General features: G+C 41.0%; 2 protein-coding genes across 6 annotated transcripts in view; one reads left to right on the top strand and one right to left on the bottom strand.

The window, feature by feature from the left end:
- Window positions 1-267: 267 nt before the first annotated feature.
- On the bottom strand, window positions 268-4707 carry dbr1 (debranching RNA lariats 1). 3 transcript variants are annotated; one of them, XM_029459154.1, is made up of 10 exons: window positions 4535-4707; window positions 4054-4173; window positions 3463-3790; window positions 3254-3378; window positions 3090-3170; window positions 2847-2932; window positions 2537-2761; window positions 2053-2130; window positions 1822-1967; window positions 268-1482 (listed from the first exon to the last, which is right to left on the bottom strand). In XM_029459154.1, exons 3-10 carry the CDS (start codon window positions 3657-3659, stop codon window positions 732-734), a joined length of 1689 nt encoding a protein of 562 aa, XP_029315014.1. In that variant the 5' UTR covers window positions 3660-3790; window positions 4054-4173; window positions 4535-4707; the 3' UTR covers window positions 268-731. The 3 variants fall into 3 exon arrangements, with proteins under 3 accessions (XP_029315014.1, XP_029315015.1, XP_029315017.1); XM_029459155.1 differs by having other exon boundaries at window positions 4054-4164; XM_029459157.1 differs by lacking the exon at window positions 4054-4173.
- Window positions 4708-4855: 148 nt separating this feature from the next.
- The window catches only part of armc8 (armadillo repeat containing 8), a 20693-nt gene continuing 4701 nt past the window's right edge, over window positions 4856-20847 (top strand). The window contains exons 1-19 of one of the 3 annotated variants that reach the window (XM_029459151.1): window positions 4856-5188; window positions 7139-7215; window positions 8569-8640; window positions 9088-9230; window positions 9360-9457; window positions 10141-10233; window positions 10333-10413; window positions 10495-10570; window positions 15618-15708; window positions 15802-15862; window positions 15975-16175; window positions 16551-16646; window positions 16739-16821; window positions 17819-17900; window positions 17999-18085; window positions 18781-18873; window positions 19668-19817; window positions 20021-20116; window positions 20303-20398. In XM_029459151.1, the coding sequence (XP_029315011.1) occupies window positions 5144-5188; window positions 7139-7215; window positions 8569-8640; window positions 9088-9230; window positions 9360-9457; window positions 10141-10233; window positions 10333-10413; window positions 10495-10570; window positions 15618-15708; window positions 15802-15862; window positions 15975-16175; window positions 16551-16646; window positions 16739-16821; window positions 17819-17900; window positions 17999-18085; window positions 18781-18873; window positions 19668-19817; window positions 20021-20116; window positions 20303-20398 (1821 nt within the window). In that variant the 5' untranslated portion in view covers window positions 4856-5143. The remainder of the gene's footprint in view (window positions 5189-7138; window positions 7216-8568; window positions 8641-9087; window positions 9231-9359; window positions 9458-10140; window positions 10234-10332; window positions 10414-10494; window positions 10571-15617; window positions 15709-15801; window positions 15863-15974; window positions 16176-16550; window positions 16647-16738; window positions 16822-17818; window positions 17901-17998; window positions 18086-18780; window positions 18874-19667; window positions 19818-20020; window positions 20117-20302; window positions 20399-20847) is intronic. The other 2 variants (XM_029459153.1, XM_029459152.1) reach the window with 2 other exon arrangements.

Genomic DNA, 20847 nt, shown 5'->3' with positions numbered 1-20847 from the left:
TATTTTGTTCACTTGTGTATTTACATTATCTCTGTGTAGTGATTATAATCAGGGTAAAGGTGCGTTTTATTTGGCCACCCGTGAAGCCGTCACACCCCCCTTTTGAGCAGATTAAAAAGCACAAATGTTCTTTTTATCCAATTTAAATCCACATTTTTACCAAACACTTTTAGGATCTTTGCCTGTATTTGAACCGGATGAAGGATTTGAGTCGTCGGCCGTCTGGATCTTAAGTGATCAAAGAAACGAGCTGCGCAGGAAACACCATTTTTAAACGGGAAATTGCTTTATTTCGTGTATTTACCGGTTTTAAAATCACCGGTGCCAAGTGGGCTGTACAATAGTATACAAAGTAGTTAATTCATTTAAAAAGACAAAAGGATATTTTACTCGTCCAGCATCTTTACTCATTTCTGTCGTCTTCAAATTACAAGTAAAAAAACAATTATCAAAAAAATCTTTTTCCTAAAACGTCCTTTTGGTTAAAATATATAAAAGTCCGATTTGAATAAAGAGGAAACTAAATCCAGAACTGACCCGCCCGTCTCGTACAATCTGCGTTTAGTGCATTTGAATAAAGCCACGCCTCTGCTGCGTTGCGTCAGAGGCCGTATAAAAAGGCGAACAGGAAGTACAAATTAAAACTAAGTTTTCCAAATCAATAAAAGTAATAATGGAGAATTGTGCAGTGACGAACGAGTCCTCACGTCTCCTTCATCGCACCCTGACCTCTAATCCTCACCCTCGTCGTCCTCCACTGTTGTATAGATGACCTGGTTTCTGCGTTTGATTTTGGGCGTTGTACTTTTACTGCCGGGAGCCTCGGACTCGTCGCTGGTACGTTTTAGGATACGCACAGCCGAGGCGTCTTCGTCCTCGCCCTCACAGTCTTCTTCCCTTTCTCGCGTGGCGTGAGGCAGCGCTGCCGGGGTCGAGTGGGCGGGAGGAGGCAGGTTCATCATGTGGGATGGATTGGGCGCATCAGATTTGGGCGCGGGCAGAACCATGCGGCCGGGCGTGTGGCCTTCAGCTGCAGAGAGCTGATCTCCCTTCACTGCCGCTGACTTGGCCCCGCCTTCCTCCTCGCCCTCCTCTTCCTCCCACTCATCCTCTATTGTGATCTCATCGGGATTTATTGAACTGGAGAATCCCGAAGTGTCGGTCGGGTACTCGCTGGGCTCTTCCGCACTTCCTACACTATGCGCATCTTCATCGTCGTCGTCCTCCCCGCCGGTACTGCCCTGAAGTCTCCCCAAGTCGCCACCTCCCTGGCAAACGTGGGCGTAGAGGTCTGTGAGGCCGAACGTGGCGCAGAGCTCGGTCGTCTGAGGGTTGGTGGTACAGCTGGGAGGGGCATGGGGCTGGGGCTTGTTGGGGTCATAGGGCGGCACAGTCTGGCTAAAGTTGTCTGGAATGGCAAGTTCACCGCTGAGATCCTCCATCACCTGCATCATGGCCGCCTCTGAAGGTCTGAAGTCCCACCTGATGTTACAAAAGACAGCGAGCAGCGAGCGGTCAGAACAGAACTGCAGAAGGTAACGAAACACACGCTTCATGTTATTTCTGAGTTTGTGAGAAAAAGCATTAAAACTATTTTATCTTTGTGCGTTCAGATTGTACAAGATTCCTTTAACAGAAACATCAGTGTGTGAGTCACCTGCACGTTCACGCAGCTGCATTTAGCAAACAAGCATCATTTATAAAAATAGGTTAAGTAGGAAATATGCCATGCGAGTACATGCATGGACTTCTTCAGTGGAGCTTCGTTACTGCTCTAAGATTATTGTCTTTTGCGCTGCCTGTAATTTTACGTCTGTGTACCGGTCGTGCAGGCCGTTATTCTCCGGGGGGTTCCAGGGGTGAGGGGTGGTCCTCTGCAGATGGTTGGTGGACTTCAGAATAGCGAGCCACTCTGGATCATACTCAAGACCCTCAGATGAACCCGGTCTGTCTGGAAAATCCACAATCTGCACCACAGGTGTATAAATATAAATATATATATATAGAATACAGAATTCTAGACGTGAGCTTTGCATATTTAATAAAACTCACCTGTAAGAATTCCCTGTAGGGAAGACATTTGTCCAGGGAAAGGAATTTGGTGACACGTGGTGCAGCATTAGCTTTGGGCTAAAGACGAGAGTATTCACAGAGTTAGTGGAATACATCGATATATTAGATAATAATAAACTTTATGTATATAAACCTTTCATCACTCAAAGTGCTTTACAAGATAAACACATAAAAAGCACAGGTATTAAAAACAATCAAATAATTAATAAAAAAAGAGGAAAATAATAATAAAAACGTCAAAAACTATTTAAAGATAAAAGAAACATAAAACTATAAATATTAATAACAATGAAATCAGAAGTTGCCCGTTTTATTTGTCCCAAATCTTCGGTGCGTAACAGAAAGCTTGTAATAAAGTGTCTTTTCTTTTGGTTGGATTGACACCCAGAAGTTTTAAATCACAATCTAGACGCCGTGTTCCCGACATGGACGCAGCGAGCTGCAGAGAAACGCTCGCTCTTACCGCGTGCTGCATCACGGCAGCAAACTTCACATGAAGATGTGCAGAGAACCAGTAGCTGGGCTGGAGGTGAGCCAGCAGCTCCTCAGCAGCTGGACTTCCCAGAGTGTTGGACTCCACTTCCTGACGCAGAAACTTCTTCTTTCGCAACAACTCCCCCGTGCTCCCGTAGTAGTAGATTCCACGAGGCCAGTCGTGGCTCATGAAGATGTCCATTGGCTTCTGGATCTTGGTGTGAATAAACATTTATGAATATACAGAGTTTAATGTAGGATCTTTTAAAATGTGTGAAAGAGGAATCTGTCATATTTACCTGTTTCAGTTTGAACACCTCGATATTTCGGATGTGGTACACACTGCGGAGTGTGTCAGGGTTGTATGGAGGGAATTCATGGTGGCCTTAAAGAGGACACGTGATTGTCAACATACCGCATAGTGTGTGTGTGTGTGTGTGTGTGTGTGTGTGTGTGTGTGTGTGTGTGTGTGTGTGTGTGTGTGTGTGTGTGTGTGTGTGTGTGTGAACATCTTCAACCGTTTAAAGAATCAAACACCTCACCCCTTCTGAAGTCACGGGATTTGAAGATTCCAGATAAACCACCAATTCTAATCCCTTTGTAGCGAATAACACCAGCGTAACCTACGGAAACATGGCGGCGTCAGTCCTGGGATTTAACGGCGGACAGGTGGACAGAATAAGCACACGTACGGTCTGGTTCCTACCCAGATAATAAATGTTGGGTGCCACCCAGCCGCCATAAGGCAGCTCCTGCATGTAGTTGGACGCCTCATGGTTCCCTCCGATGAAGATGGTCAGGACAGGAGCCTTTTTCTCTCCAGAATAGTATCTGCAACAAAGACGGTGTTAATAAAGTTTTAGACGCCCTCACTCTTGTACTTTTACACACGCAAAAGGAAGAAGAAGAACTGACTTGTAAAAGGTCTGCATCGTTCTGTACTTGACTGGTACGGCCATGCACTTCAAGTCTCCTTCATTCCGCACTGCTTGGAAGTCTCCGCAGCAAAGCAGCAGCTCCACTTTCACCGCTTCCTTCTTCTCCAGATAGGCGATGGTCTCGTAGATCTTGTCCAGCTCGCCATGGCAACAGCCTTCTACCGCAATCTTCATGCTGCACAACCAGGTAAGCTGCTCCGCAGGTGGAAATCACAACGAGGGTTGGTTTGTATACTTGTGCCCGCCTCGGGGCCGGTCGGCCGCCACACACGGGGATGCTGAGGCCGAGGCGTTGTAATCGTCAGCTGTGAGGATGCAAACAAAACAAAGCTCAGAACATTGGTTTGACAATTAAATGTCAAGTTTGTATGAAATATACACGAGGACGGTGGGAAATAGCTTGACTCCTATTCGTCTTCATGCTCATCAACAGTGTCGTCAGTAAAAGCATTTAATAAACATTAAGAGGAAATTAAAATACAGGGCAAGAGTCAAGCATTAAACAAAAATTGCAATAAAATATGAAAACGATACTATAACAAAATAAGTGTAATAAGTACTAACTTACTGAACAGTTTGTTAGAATGAGAGCTGAACAGTTTGTGCAGGATGTGCACAGATCATCAGGGTTAGTGGGAATGAGAGGCAGGGGAACAGACGAACCTGAAGGGCGGCGGGACTGGGACCACTTTTAATTAAAACATAATATAGATATATTCAGAGATGCATCTGACGATAAGGACACAATTACTTTGGTCTTCTTGGTTTTGCTTTGAAAACGTGCACATTTTATCACTTTTATCTGACATCTTGACATTTAGCCTTGCACTTTGCAGAAATGTGTCTACTCTGTGTATTTAGTTCCAGTTTCTGGACACTATTAGTTAGCAACTTAAATTAGCCACATAAAATAACATGCAATAGCTAGCTAGGCTACGCAGTTAATGTACCATAACGTTACAGCGTGTTGAACCCCGCCTGCACACAGTGAAGCACATTGCTCGGGTAAGCATAGCAAAACAAACTAAGCTAACAAAGTGAGTACTTACAGCGATGAATGAGCAACTAAAGAGTGTGTTCGTCCAGTTGTATACTCCGTAAAGTCACAAACCTTTTCTGGAATTCATGTCTCTATTACGGATATAAAGAGACACGAAAGAATGAATTTTCCCACCTCGCATTCACCACTTAAAGCGCATGCGCAAGACGTCACCAGCTTGAGTAAATCCTCGGCAGCAGATTCGACACAATGTGAAATTCAATTATTTATTTTTAAGTGTTGTTTAGTACACGTACAGCTGCAATTTGTATTTGCTACACAGTCTGTATTTGTTTTATTATTTTTGAACCCATGATATATTTCATTAGTTATAACGAATCCAACTTAACGAGACGTCACCTACGTCACATTTACTTCATTGACAAGTGCACTGTGACAGACAGCTCGCCAAGTTAGCCGTGTTGTGTTTGTTGTGTATCCGCGTGCAGCCCGTAGAGGAATATAGTTTCCGGTTTTTGATTCTAACGCTAGCGAGGAGAGTGGCGTGATTTAGCCGCAGGTACTTTTTTTTTTTCAAAAAGCCGCTCACAGCTGCTCTGGGGGGCGGAGTGTCTGCAAAGTGCTGCGCCGATTGGGGCGCTCAATCGGGGGAAGAGAGATGGCGTGCTTGTTGGAGGCCCCGCTCCGCATCAGTGTGCTGTCTGTGAGTGTCACTCTCAAAATAACAAATAGCGTGGTCAGATAAAGCGTGTGCTGACTCCAACAGTTGGTGGTTAGCAGCATGTGATTAGGTCACATTAAGAAGCTAGCAGCTGTCAGACTGTGAAGGCTTTACGTCTTCTGTTAGCCTGCAAGCTAAGTTAACATGTAGCACTGTAGCGGTGCACCTACGTAGCTGATTGTGAGAGCAGTTTTTAATCCTGACCTCACCCGGACGGGCGGGGACATTCTGAACATGTGAAGGGATGCACGCGATTAATGTGTCCGATCGCCCCGTCGGTGCATTAAGGAAACCAAATCAAACAAACGAAGTACCTGTCAGTGTCACTCGGAATGAGTTAGCAGCTAACTGCTAACAGTGAGAGTGCTGTCAGTTCAAAACACGTTTAAAATAGTCCTCAATGCACAATGGAAGAGAAGTTGCAGGAATTATCTTGTTTTATTCCGACTACCCGATATTATTTGCCTGAAAGTATTGCAGCTTTCTATTAACAATAGCAAACTTAACGAAGCTAAGCTAGCTAACGTTATGTTCTCTAAGTAATGTTGGCTGAGCACTAGCATACGGTTAAGCTAGCAAAGCTAACACTGATTGCCTACTTCTTGAGGAGTTTTCTACTGGGTAAAATGTGCTCTGTCAGCAGCCGAAAGTACAGCAATAGCTATAGTGTGTTAATGTAATTTAATCTAGCAGGGTGCAATGGCTGTCAGGTGTAATTTGGCTAAATGTAACGTTAAATGTGTAGCTAAAACGTACATACTCCGCATTGCAAAAGTGAAACGCCCCCACTTCAGGTGCATGCTGAAAGGAGACTTGCTTTACCCGGGGGCCACTTTTACAAAATGAAATGAGGCCTGGGGCCAGTTAATAAACAAACATTAATACTAATTATCAGATCAAACGAATAATTAAAACGGCCATAACTCATCTTTCTTTTTCTGACTTAATAAATTAACTTGGCACAAGGGTTGAAATTAGGCTTATATTATATGAGCGATAAACAAGATATTTTACTGCATTTATTGCTGCATCTGCATTTTAATTGTAAATGCCCTTGGTTACATATGAAAGAGTTTATACAATATTAGCTAAACATAGCTGGATCCATCATGCAATCACTGTGTGTTAGAATCAACACAAAATGCTCCTACCAGGGACAGAATGAATAACATATGTTAATGTGAAATGCTCATTATGGGATCAGAACTATCCTTAGTTCTGCGTAAGGTTTGCTCCTCTTCAGGATTCAAGGATATGAGGATGTTCAGGATGCAGCCCGCCCCTTTGTCCTGGCATTTTTATATTTTCTATTATAAAGGAGGTCTATTAGTTTATGTTGATGCTTTTCATGTTTTAAGCTGAAATACAATGAGTGTTTATCAAAGACAGGTTTATGCTGCAGGTACAGAATGTTTAGAACACTTTGTCCGCAGCGTGCAGGCACCAGAAGCAAATGGTAGCAGCGTGTTGTGAGCTGGGTGAGGTTTGCTCCTCTGGGGTCGTGTGGAAAGTTCTGGTTGAAGCTGTCACTGACATAAACACAGTTTTCTGGTGTCACATGTATCCACAGCTTTTAAAGGACATGGAGGCTGCTGTATATGTTAGTGTGCACGACTGTGGGTCTATCAATGCTTTTATTTGAGTTAAATGATCAAAAATCAAGTTAAATTGCGTTTAATCGCTGTTGTTTTTATAACATTCCACGTTCTTTTTAACGGCTTTCTATTTTTCCTGCAAGAAATAGATTTGATTGCATGCACACGTATGGTGCGACAGGCTCTTTCTCTCAGACTTTCAACTTTAGGTTGTTGTTAAATTGATATGCATGATAGGTCATCAAGTATATTCAAATGCAATATATTCAAAAGTTGTGGGAAATATATATGTCAGTAAATGTTGTCTCTAATGTTGGTTATATTTGTCCTCTCACAGGAAGTCACTGCCACTAGTCGCCATTATGTTGACAGACTGTTTGACCCGGACCCACAGAAAGTGCAGCAGGGAGTCATGTAAGTCCAGAAAGACTTTATATGCGCACGCACGCACGCACGCACGCACGCACGCACGCACGCACGCACGCATAATATATTGTCTTCTCTAGTGCAGGCAGTAAATGACAGCCTGGTTCAGGTGATGGACTACACAGAGAGCTGACTTCATACAGCCAGTGTGTTTCAGCATGTGGCTAAAGCTCATATGTTTTCCTTTTTTTGTGCTAAACAACAATAAAGTTGCTGCGATTGGCTGAGTGAGCATGACCTCTATGTTTACATGCACAAGCTTTCATGTGACGTTCTATTTCAAAATGCATTTCAGTCATCAGTGTGACTTCAGATTTCTCTCTCTCGATGTGTTGACCTGGACTCTGACGGTTTCATCGTTATTTTTAACTTCTGAAGGAACGAGCTCTGGTTACAGCTCGTTTCGCTCCACTAGCCAAACACCTAACTGACTTGACTGCCTAATACAGCTGTACTTTTCCATTAGCCTCACTCACTCGCTACATGATATCATCTGGGGCACTTGCAGAGGCAAAGAAACAAAATGCAGTGCATGCAAATGAACTGGCTCATCCTCTGTCCCGACAGCATGTGGTGCATCTGCTCGATGTAAACGTTCTCTGTACCAATTTAGAAGAGTCGGCCTGGCTGACCTCTGCCTGCCTGCTCTCTACAACTTCTCTGGTGATTTAGCTGATGTGTGTGTGACCACGCCTGACGACTATTAACTAAACTTGTATTATCAAAGGACACCAATGCGTGAAACACATCTTGAATGACGCATAACATTACTTAAAGCATGTTTAGTTAATTTTAGATTAAAAGTTGTATAACAACAGTAACACATTAGATTAATGACTGAGCGTAATTCTTCACCAGTTTGCAGTGTAATTTGTATGATCGTCCGTGCCGATACATGTAGGTACAAGGTGTGAATGGAAATAGAGAAATCAAAGAGTTGTGTTACCCCTTTAATCTCTAACTACACATCTGGTCCCCTTGTACCTACATGTATCTGTGCCTACTTTACTGGTACTCTTTTAGTAGAAATGAAACTGCATATTGGGAAGAATTATGCTGCATGTTGCAGACAGTAATCCAAGTTTAAGTTCTTTATTTGTCCCTGAGTCTGTTCTGCCACAGTAGCAAGAAAAACAACAACTCAGGACAAGATACAAACACATGAATACAACAGTAAAAGGTGAACACATGAAGTATAAAAGGTGAAATATTAATGAAAGGAAAGAGAAATGGTTATAGTTGGAGATGTGCTGATGCTCCCCTTACCAACTCTTAAATGTTATTTATAACAAATAAATGGCCCAGATCGGTCCTCATCTGAGTTTATGTCTGACTTCACAGTGACATGAAGAATGCTGTCATAGGAAACAACAAGCAGAAGGCCAATCTGATCGTCCTTGGAGCTGTGCCGAGGTACGTCTCTGCACACCTTTCCACCTCCGATCCTTCCTTTCTCTCTGACCATTAACACTTTCATTCAATATAAAATATATATTTTCCTTACCTGTGGTTTTTTTATATCACTCTAGATTGTTTTGATGTGAGTTGCAAAGCAGTTTCATGAAGGGACTATTTTCTTCTAACTACAGCCGCCAACGAGTGAGCACGAGCAGATGCGCGCTTCTTTCTGCGCAGGGATACAGTTAGCGGGTGTAGTTCGGTAGACAGAAAATAGTCCCTACAGGAAACTGCTCACAACACGGTCTGTGGGTTATTTTGAGTAACCGGATCATGATTTCTGGAAAGAGACGTTGCTGTTGAGTTTATAAATTGCATTGTTTTGGCGCTTTTGAGCACCACAAGCCGAGGAACTATTAGCATCCTCTACGATGAACTTATGTGTTTGTTCATCGCTTCCAGATTACTGTACTTGCTCCAGCAGAGCTCGTCCAGTCTGGAGCTACGGACAGAGTGTGCCGTGGTGCTGGGCAGCCTGGCCATGGGCACCGAGAACAACATCAAGTCCCTGGTGGACTGTCACATCATCCCTGCCCTTCTTCAAGGTTGGATCTCACACACACACACACACACACACATGCATACTCATGTATGCAAATACTTACTGCAGAGGACAACATCTTTGGTGGGACAAAAAGCCAACCAAAGACAACCTCCAGTTTTTGTGCTCGCAGGTCTCCTGTGTCTGGACCTGGTCTTCATTGAAGCTTGTCTTCGATGTCTCAGAACGGTCTTCATCAGTCCAGTCACCCCCGTGCAGCTGCTCTACACTGTAGGTTGTCTTGTACATGTTCTGCCTGCTTTATACTCGTATACTGTACACACACATTCTGCTCCTGCAGATATTGTCAGTTCAGTGTTCCTCTAATTTTATGCTATTGCAAAGACATTTGAACTATTTATAGATCTCTTTATTGATTTTCCAAAACAAAGGCAACAATATAATAAATGTAAAGAATTCCAAACTGTACTCCCAAGCCCCTTCCTCAACCTCTGGCTTCTAAACCTACAAAATAAAACGTTTACAAACAAAAATTAAATTAAAATGTTAAAATAATAATAAATAATAGGAGAAAACCTTCTATATACAACAAGCAATACATATTAAATAAATAAATAACTCCTGATATTGTCACACTTACTGAAAGAGAAACTAGACCCCTGCATCTAAAAGTATTTTCTATTTAAACTTTTGTTTTGTAAAGCCTCCTGTGGGCAGGTGAGCAAATGAGTGTTAAGCTTCATAAATGTATGTTACAATTCTAATGCTGTGATTTTCCATTTCTAATAAACAAAACCAAACTAATCTCACGGCTGTCGTATTTTAAGAAATCTTAGGTGATGGAGGAGAACTTCCTCTAACGTCCTCCAGGTGCTCATCACGTTCCTCATCACTGAATGAAGGTGGACGGTTTCCGTTATTGAACTATAATGGTGGGTTTGCTTTCCTTTTAGGACCCCACTGTGATTCCCCATCTAATGTCTCTACTGAGCCGCTCACAGAGGACCCAGGAGTACATCACACAGATCTTCTCCCACTGTTGTAAGGTATTTGTTGGTACTCGTTCACACACAAACACAGTGGAGTCCGTCGCACTTAAAGCCAAACGAGATTCATTGTTGATTTGGACGTTTTGTTGTCTCCAGACCCCAGAGCACCAGACGGTTCTTTTCAACCACGGTGCCATCCAGAACATTGCTCCTCTACTCATCTCGCCCTCTTATAAGGTATACGGCCGCCTGTCTGTGAGTGATGGATATTTATATGATGTTTACACACACGGGTAACTCTGTACTTCTCCTCTCCAGGTCCGGATGCAGGCGCTAAAGTGTTTCTCAGTCCTGGCTTATGAGAACACTCAGGTCTCCATGACACTGGTGAATGGTGAGCCTCTTTCTTCTCTTCTCTTCACTTCTATTCTTCTCTTCACTTCACTTTTCTTCTTCTCTTCTCTTCACTTTTCTTCTTCACTTCACTTTTCTTCTTCTCTTCTCTTCTCTTCACTTTTCTTCTATTCTTCTCTTCACTTCACTTTTCTTCTTCTTCTCTTCACTTTTCTTCACTTCTCTTCTCTTCACTTTTCTTCTTCACTTTTCTTCTTCTTCACTTTTCTTCACTTTTCTTCTTCACTTTTCTTCTTCACTTTTCTTCTTCACTTTTCTTCTTCTCTTCTCTTCACTTTTCTTCTATTCTTCTCTTCACTTCACTTTTCTTCTTCTACACTTTTCTTCACTTTTCTTCTTCTCTTCTCTTTTCTTCACTTTTATTCTTCTTCACTTTTCTTCTTCTCTTCACTTTTCTTCTATTCTTCTCCTCTTCACTTTTCTTCTTCTACACTTCTCTTCACCTTTCTTCACTTCTCTTCACCTTTCTTCACTTTTCTTCTTCTTCTCTTCACTTTTCTTCTTATCCTCTTTTCTTCACTTTTCTTCTTCTTCACTTTTCTTCTTCACTTTCTTCTTCTCTTCACTTTTCTTCTTCTTCTCTTCACTTTTCTTCTTCTTCTCTTCACTTTTCTTCTTCTCTTCACTTTTCTTCTTCTCTTCACTTTCTTCTTCTCTTCACTTTTCTTCTTATCCTCTTTTCTTCACTTTTCTTCTTCTTCACTTTTCTTCTTCTCTTCACTTTTCTTCTTCTCTTCACTTTTCTTATTCTCTTCACTTTTCTTATTCTCTTCACTTTTCTTCTATTTCTTTTCTTCACTTTTCTTCTTCTACACTTTTCTTCACTTTTCTTCTTCTCTTCTCTTCACTTTTCTTCACTTTTCTTGTTCACTTCACGTTTTCTCTTCACTTTTCTTCTCTTTACTTTTCTTCTTCTCTTCACTTTTCTTCTTCACTTCACTTTTCTACTTCACTTCACTTCACTTTCTTCTTCACTTCACTTTTCTTCTTCACTTCACGTCTTCACTTCACTTTTCTTCTTCTCTTTACTTTTCTTCTTCTCTTCACTTCACTTTTCTTCTTCACTTTTCTTCTTCACTTCACTTCTTTTCTTCACTTTTCTTCTTCTACACTTTTCTTCACTTTTCTTCTTCTCTTCACTTTTCTTCTATTCTTTTCTTCACTTTTCTTCTTCTACACTTTTCTTCACTTTTCTTCTTCTCTTCACTTCACTTTTCTTCTTCACTTTTCTTCTATTCTTCTCTTCACTTTTCTTCTTCACTTCACGTTTTCTCTTCAGTTTTCTTCTCTTTACTTTTCTTCTTCTCTTCTCTTCACTTTTCTTCTTCTCTTCACTTCACTTTTCTTCTTCACTTCACTTTTCTTCTTCTCTTCACTTCACTTTTCTTCTTCACTTCACTTTTCTTCTTCACTTGTTGTGGAAGTTTTCCTGCTTTACTCTGGAGAGATGTATGTAAAATCAAATACATGGTGATAGAGACAGAGTTGTCTTTGTGCATTTATTTGCTGCCACAAATAGGCACCAGTTTCACAGAATACAGAGTAGTCTATGGAAGGGCACAGGTTGGAAGAAGACACATAGGCATTTTATACAATTTGGTTTGGAGACGAGGTGATGAAAAAACACAGGGGGCCGAGCCAAACTGCCCTTTGATGCTTGTACGGTAATAGTTATGTAAACAGAGTATTGGGTGATACACTCAATATTCTGTCTCAGTATGTTGAACAGTTTGATCAGGATTTGGGTGTGTCTTGTCTTTTGTTTTGATCAGGATTTGAAACATTTGGGTGTGTCCTGTCTTTTGTTAGTTCAGTATCAGTCTAATCAGGATGCGTCTGTCTTGTATTAACATGACCGGCACTTCTATGTTAGCATCAAATGGCAGTTGGCTTGTTTAACATAGGAAACTTATATAATTAAAACAGTAGACATTTAAATTGCTATTACATTCCTCTCTTTTGATCATATTTCTTCCTCATGACATTTACGATCGGACCCTCAGGAGCTTCTAGCTCCCTACACTGTTTAGCACCCATACTAAACTCTCAGGAGATTCTAAACTCCCTACCTCAGAAGATTCTGTCTTCCTACCCTGTTTAGCACCCACACTAAATTCTCAGGAGATTCTAAACTCCCTACCTCAGAAGATTCTGTCTTCCTACCCTGTTTAGCACCCACACTAAATTCTCAGGAGATTCTAAACTCCCTACCTCAGAAGATTCTAGCTTCCTACTATTCGTCCGTCGACGATTATAGTCTTTCACAAAATGTCATGAGGTTTGCTTACTTTAGTTTTTTTTTTTTTTTAAATGGAAATATAACATCTCACCGAGTTTATGGAGGAATTTGAGTTTGTTGGATCATGCGTAGTTAGGTCAGTTCCAGTCAGGCGCTGATCCTCTCTTCCCTTAAGTTTGATGTAGAGGAGAATTTCAAGAATTCTGGCGCGACCACCAGCGTCCTGCTGTTCCAGACGAAACTTGCGATGATCCCACTTCTGACACCAAGTTGTTGTGGAAGTTTTCCTGCTTTACTCTGGAGAGATGTATATAAAATCAAATACATGGTGATAGAGACAGAGTTGTCTTTGTGCATTTATTTGCTGCCACAAATAGGCACCAGTTTCACAGAATACAGAGTAGTCTATGGAAGGGCACAGGTTGGAAGAAGACACATAGGCATTTTATACAATTTGGTTTGGAGGCGAGGTGATGGAAAAACACAGGGGGGCGAGCCAAACTGCCCTTTGATGCTTGTAAGGTAATAGTTATGTAAACAGAGTATTGGGTGATACACTCAATATTCTGTCTCAGTATGTTAAATAGTTTGATCAAGATTTGGGTGTGTCCTGTCTTTTGTTTTGATCAGGATGCTACACAGGTTGAAACATTTGGGTGTGTCCTGTCTTTTGTTAGTTCAGTATCAGTCTAATCGGGATGCGTCTGTCTTGTATTAACATGACCGGCACTTCTATGTTAGCATCAAATGGCAGTTGGCTTGTTTAACATAGGAAACTTATATAATTAAAACAGTAGACATTTAAATTGCTATTACACACTTCACTTTTCTTCTTCACTTCACGTCTTCACTTCACTTTTCTTCTTCTCTTTACTTTTCTTCTTCTCTTCACTTCACTTTTCTTCTTCACTTTTCTTCTTCACTTCACGTCTTCTCTTCACTTTTCTTCTCTTTACTTTTCTTCTTCACTTCACTTTTCTTCTTCACTTCACGTCTTCTCTTCACTTCACGTCTTCTCTTCACTTTTCTTCTTCTCTTCACGTCTTCTCTTCACTTTTATTTTCTTCTCTTTACTTTTCTTCTTCTCTGCACTTCACTTTTCTTCTTCACTTTTCTTCTTCTCTTCACTTCACTTTTCTTCTTCACTTCAATTTTCTTCTTCACTTCACATCTTCTCTTCACTTTTCTTCTTCTCTTTACTTTTCTTCTTCTCTTCACTTCACTTTTCTTCTTCACTTCACTTTTCTTCTTCACTTCACTTTTCTTCTTCTCTTCACTTCACTTTTCTTCTTCACTTCACGTCTTCTCTGCACTTTTCTTCTTCTCTTCACGTCTTCTCTTCACTTCTTCTTCTCTTCACTTTTATTCTTCACTTCACTTTTATTCTTCACTTCACTTTTCTTCTTCACTTCACGTCTTCTCTTCACTTTTCTTCTTCTCTTCACTTTTCTTCTTCTCTTCACTTCACTGTTCTTCTTCACTTCACTTTTCTTCTTCACTTCACGTCTTCTCTTCACTTTTCTTCTTCTCTTCACTTCACTTTTCTTCTTCACTTCACTTTTCTTCTTCTCTTCACTTCACTTTTCTTCTTCACTTCACTTTTCTTCTTCTCTTCACTTCACTTTTCTTCTTCACTTCACTTTTCTTCTTCACTTCACATCTTCTCTTCACTTTTCTTCTTCTCTTCACTTCACTTTTCTTCTTCACTTCACGTCATCTCTTCACTTTTCTTCTTCTCTTCACTTTTCTTCTTCTCTTCACTTTTCTTCTTCACTTCACGTCATCTCTTCACTTTTATTCTTCACTTTTCTTCTTCTCTTCACTTCACGTCTTCACTTCACTTTCTTCACTTCACTTTCTTCTTCACTTCATGTCTTCTCTTCACTTTTCTTCTTCTCTTTACTTTTCTTCTTCTCTTCACTTCACTTTTCTTCTTCACTTTTCTTCTTCACTTCACGTCTTCTCTTCACTTTTCTTCTTCTCTTCACTTCACTTTTCTTCTTCACTTCACGTCTTCTCTTCACTTTTCTTCTTCTCTTCACTTCACTTTTCTTCTTCACTTCACTTTTCTTCTTCACTTTTCTTCTTCTTTTCACTTTTCTTCTTCTCTTTACTTTTCTTCTTCTCTTCACTTCACTTTTCTTCTTCACTTTTCTTCTTCACTTCACGTCTTCTCTTCACTTCACCTTTCGTCTTCTCTTCACTTCACTTTTCTTGTTCACTTCACTTTTCGTCTTCACTTCACTTTTCTTTTTCTCTTCACTTCACTTTTCTTCTTCTCTACTCTTCACTTTTCTTCTTCTTCTCTACTCTTCACTTTTCTTCTTCTTCTCATTTTTCTTCACTTTCTTCTTCTTCTCATTTTTCTTCACTTTTCTTCTTCTTCTTTTCTTCTTCTTCTCTTATTAATTAATTTATTCAAAGCATCAAATCACAAATTAATAAAATATTTGGACAACACGAAAACAGTAATATTATAAATAACACAAAAGATTAAATATAGTATATAACATCAAAACATGTGTGTATGTAAGTTAGTAGTTATTACTTTATATAAACACTATTTCAAGATGATTATTTGTCACATTCAGAGATTTTGTTTTGATTGTGTCCCTCAGTCTGTGATATGCAGTCATATGATTGGCTTCCTGTGAAAAATCTAATTTCTGAAATTATATTTGTCACATTTTAAGAGGGAGTGCATCTCTACCTCTTCTATTGTCTTCTTCTCTTCTCCACGTATGAGCTTCACCTTTTAACCCCAGCTTATCTCCATGTGTGTCCCCAGTGCTGGTGGATGGCGAGCTGCTCTCTCAGGTATTTGTCAGAATGATGCAAAGGGATCAACCCATTGAAATGCAGCTAACGGCAGCCAAATGGTGAGTGACATCAATTCATATGAATGAATAATAAATGACTATATTTCCTGTATACTGTTTCTTTGAGTGTGACCTCTTCTCCTTCTGTCCCAGTCTAACATACATGTGTCGAGCGGGTGCCATCAGGACAGACGACATCTGCATAGTGCTAAAGGTCAGGCTTTTCTAAAACCTCTGCTACCTCATCTATTCATCATCATCATTATTATTATAGTAGGGACACTTCTTTTATTTAACGTGCACCTGACTTCCTGTTTTACATCCAGACCCTGCCGTGCCTCGTGCGGATGTGCAGTAAAGAGCATTTGCTTGAGGAGAGGGTGGAGGGTGCAGAGACGCTGGCCTACCTGATGGAGCCCGACGTGGAGCTGCAGAGGATCGCAAGCACCACCGACCACCTGGTGGCCATGCTGGCCGACTACTTCAAATACCCCAGCTCTGTGTCTGCCATCACTGACATCAAGAGGGTGGGTCAGTGGGCCGGAACGGACCCTTTTCATGTGATGTGAACAAGACTAAGACCGAGTTGCCTCAACAAGGATTAAACAGCATCTGAGATTGGTTATAATCAGAACTAAAGTTTTCTTAATAAGGCAATTATTTATTCAGCACAATACATTATTCTGATCAGACTTCCAGACAGCACTTTGACCAGTGTAGTTATGCTCCTATAATAATCTATGACCCAATAACCCTTAGTGTGAATAAGTGAGTCAAACAACAAAACTTTATTATTTGGAAGTGAAGCCTTTTAAAATTCAAATGTTTTCTTCTTTTATCAACTTTAAAGTCATCTTTTTAAAACGAGTTCTGCCTCTGACTCTCCACTCTGTCGTCTGCAGCTGGACCATGACCTGAAACACGCACACGAGCTGAGACAAGCTGCTTTCAAACTTTACGCCTCACTGGGCTCCAACGACGAGGACATCCGTAAAAAGGTGACCTTTCCTTGGGTCTGTTTTTGTTCGCATATATAATTCTGCGCATACGTTTTTATATTCTATATTCCTCTCCTTCTTTTTGTCTTCAGATCACAGAGACGGAGAACATGATGGACCGGATAGTCAGCGGCCTATCAGAATCCAGCATTAAAGTCCGTTTGGCGGCCGTCAGGTACCCCCGCTCTGTGTTCTTAGTGTTTTTATAATAGTCAACACTTTTGTATCCACTTGTCTTTTTACTATCTTTTTGTAACTTTGTAATGTTAGTGAACCGATTTGTTGTAGTTTAGTTTTTAGATTATCAACTCGATGTCATTGTAAAAGAGGTTTGTCCATCAATGATCTCTCGAGTGTAAATAAAGTTTGAATGATTGAATTCTGAAGATATCAAATCTGGATGATAAACCAAACTTTTAACTGATTACATTTCTTACATAATGCATCTCTGATGAACTCTGATGAACTCTGATGATCTCTGATGAACTCTGATGAACTCTGATGATCTCTGATGATCTCTGATGATCTCTGATGAACTCTGATGATCTCTGATGATCTCTGATGATCTCTGATGATCTCTGATGAACTCTGATGATCTCTGATGATCTCTGATGAACTCTGATGATCTGATGAACTCTGATGATCTCTGATGATCTCTGATGAACTCTGATGATCTCTGATGAACTCTGATGATCTCTGATGATCTCTGATGATCTCTGATGATCTCTGATGAACTCTGATGATCTCTGATGAACTCTGATGAACTCTGATGATCTGATGATCTCTGATGATCTCTGATGATCTCTGATGATCTCTGATGAACTCTGATGATCTGATGATCTCTGATGATCTCTGATGATCTCTGATGAACTCTGATGATCTCTGATGAACTCTGATGATCTCTGATGAACTCTGATGAACTCTGATGATCTCTGATGAACTCTGATGAACTCTGATGATCTCTGATGATCTCTGATGAACTCTGATGATCTCTGATGAACTCTGATGAACTCTGATGATCTCTGATGAACTCTGATGAACTCTGATGATCTCTGATGAACTCTGATGAACTCTGATGATCTCTGATGATCTCTGATGAACTCTGATGATCTCTGATGATCTCTGATGAACTCTGCGCAGTGTTTGTCGGCTCATATTTGTTTCTTGCTCAGGTGTCTTCACAGTCTTTCGCGGTCGGTTCAGCAGCTGAGGACGAGCTTCCATGACCACGCGGTGTGGAAACCCCTCATGAAGGTCAGTGGAGTGGTGATGAAGTTTGTTTTGCATCTCTTTACATCAACTTGTATTTGTTCTATAAACACGTAGACTGAGATGTTGCTGTTTATATTTAGCTGCTGCAGAACGCCCCTGATGAAGTCCTGGTCATGGCCTCCTCTACACTATGCAATCTACTGCTGGAGTTCTCCCCCAGCAAAGAGGTACACGCACACACACAGACACACACGCACACACAGACACACACGCACACACACACACAGACACACACACACGCACACACAGACACACACACACAGACACACACACACAAAGACACAGAGAGACACAGACACACACAGACACCGAGAGACACACACAGAGACACACACACACAGACACAGAGACACACACACACACACAGACACAGACACACACAGACACAGAGAGACACACACAGAGACACACACACACACAGACACAGAGACACACACACACACACACAGACACAGACACAGAGAGACACACACACAGAGACACAGACACACACATAGACACAGAGACACACACACACACACACAAAGACACAGAGAGACACACACAGAGACACAGACACACACACACACACACATTTTTACACACACTATGATAATTTTTAAATATCTTTATTTACCTTTAGTAAAATATGTAGTTTGGCTGTTGTGCATGTTTGTCTCCCACAGTTGCGTCGTTGTTTCCCGCTCCTCCACACTGACTGTATTTAACCTTGATTTGCTTCTCAATCTTATGCCGTGTTGGATCTTTTAATTCAAGGGAATTGTGCGTGGAAAGACCTTTTTTAAAAGTCCCTGACTTGGATGTTTAAGAAGGCGTGAGAACCCTGTTCAATATTGAGACGTTTGTTTGTGTTGAGCTGCAGCCCATCCTGGAGTCGGGGGTGATTGAACTACTATGCAGTCTGACCCAGAGTGACAGTCCTGCCCTGAGAGTCAATGGGATCTGGGCTCTGATGGTAAGAACACTTTTTACTGGTATAGACTTCTTTCAACCATCAGAATCCTGGAGTGTTTATTGAATCTGTGCGGATGTTTTTTACTTTAATCCTTCCTCTGCTCTAGTGTCAGAGATAAAGAAGTCCGATGCAGTAGAGTTTCACTCTTGAAAAACAAGCAACAAAACCTGAGTCCACCTCGAGAACAGAAATATTGTTTGATCCTCACTTTTATTACAATCTCCATCCTGATTGGTTGAGAAATGGGGAAGATCGCCCCCCTTTCTTTACAAACCTGCTCTTTCAGCACTTTCATGTAGGTCACACGTGTGATATGTTCTCACTCGTGGTCAGCTGTTGCCGACTGCAGCTTTATGATGCGCCTGACCTACACACAACCCTTGTGTTTTGAACCTGCACAGACCTTTTTGGTGATTGGATGCCTGCATGCTTCCTTTGAGGTTATGCACCCATGGCTCGAGCTTTTCTCAGGTGCATCCATCACTTTTGATGTTGGTTATCCTCGGGGCCTTTAAACCTGCTGCTATACTCCTCTAGTTGCACTCTCGCAGACTCTGCCTCGCCACTAGATATGGATACAAGATTACACGCTGAATACATATTTTATTTTTATAATTTTAGAATGTAGACCAGTTTCAACACTCCACTAAGGATTATTTTCATATTAATTAATCTGCAGATTATTATTTATTTTAAATGAATCATTTATTCTATCGAATATCAAAACATTTTGAAAATATGTCCATCCAAGCCAGATTATTTTCCATTTAAAACATGTGTGTTTGTGTGTGAAGAACATGGCGTTCCAGGCAGATCAGAAGGTGAAGGTGGAGATTGTTCGGTGTTTGGGGACAGAACAGTTGTTCCGCCTGTTATCGGACCCGGACACCAATGTGTTGATGAAGACCCTCGGTCTGCTGCGAAATCTGCTGTCAACACGCCCAGTAAGAGACGCACACGAGCATGATTAGTGTTTTTAATGCCATTTTAAGCATATCTTTAAGATTATCGGGATAATATTGTGAATAGGAATCACCAGGATGAGTTGACATGAAATGTTCCTATTATTGAGTTTACATACATTCTTCAGCGATGTATTACAACATGCTGAGTCTCTCCTGTTTACTCTCCGCTCTTGATTTGTCAGCACATTGACCAGATCATGAGTTCTCATGGGAAGCAGATCATGCAGGCAGTGACCCTCATCCTGGAGGCGGAGCACAGTATAGAGGTCAAAGAACAGGTGAACATCTGCTTCATTCTTACAAATGGTTTTCATACAGAATTTTAAAAAAGCTGCACTGCAGAGTGGTTTTAACATTCTGCAGGTGTGAGTCTGTATTCATGTCCAGAGCACATCACAGAGAATCAGTTGGGCTGAGCCAAAGGTTCAGAAAACAGCCCTGATGTAACGCTTTTCTTCTGTCAGACGCTGTGCATCCTAGCCAACGTAGCCGACGGCAACACAGCCAAGGAACTCCTCATGACCAACGACGACGTGCTCCAGAAAATCAAATACTACATGGTACTTCATATAAAGTCTACTGTAGCTCCTCCATGTGATCAGATCACTGATGTGTGGTGTTGCTGCAGCAGCAGAATGCATACTGATGCATACTCTGCATGTTGTCAGCACAGAGTTCTCATGGGACGCAGATCATGCAGGATATTCATGCACTATATTCATGCACTATATTCATGCACTATAAGTATATTCATGCACTATAAGTATATTCATTTAGTATATTCATGCACTATATCCATGCAGTATATTCATACAGTATATTCATGTACTATATCCATGCAGTATATTCATACAGTATATTCATGCACTATATCCATGCAGTATATTCATACAGTATATTCATGTACTATATCCATGCAGTATAAGTATATTCATGCAGTATATTCATGCACTATAAGTATATTCATGCACTATAAGTATATTCATGCAGTATATTCATGCACTACAAA

The sequence above is a fragment of the Cottoperca gobio genome, chromosome 21 (assembly GCF_900634415.1).
Source record: "Cottoperca gobio chromosome 21, fCotGob3.1, whole genome shotgun sequence".
Taxonomy (NCBI): Eukaryota; Metazoa; Chordata; class Actinopteri; order Perciformes; family Bovichtidae; genus Cottoperca; species Cottoperca gobio.
The sequence above is the reverse complement of the archived record's forward strand: the minus strand, read 5'-3'. Positions and strand labels throughout refer to the sequence as shown.

Bases quoted from the DNA above. Each gene is read 5' to 3' on its own strand.
- dbr1 (XM_029459154.1), bottom strand. From the start codon at position 3,659: ATGAAGATTGCGGTAGAAGGCTGTTGCCATGGCGAGCTGGACAAGATC. The intron at 3,379-3,462 runs GTCAGTTCTTCT...TCTTTGTTGCAG, and splicing joins ACGATGCAGACCTTTTACAA to ATACTATTCTGGAGAGAAAA. The intron at 1,968-2,052 runs GTGAGTTTTATT...CCTGTGGTGCAG, and splicing joins CCTACAGGGAATTCTTACAG to ATTGTGGATTTTCCAGACAG.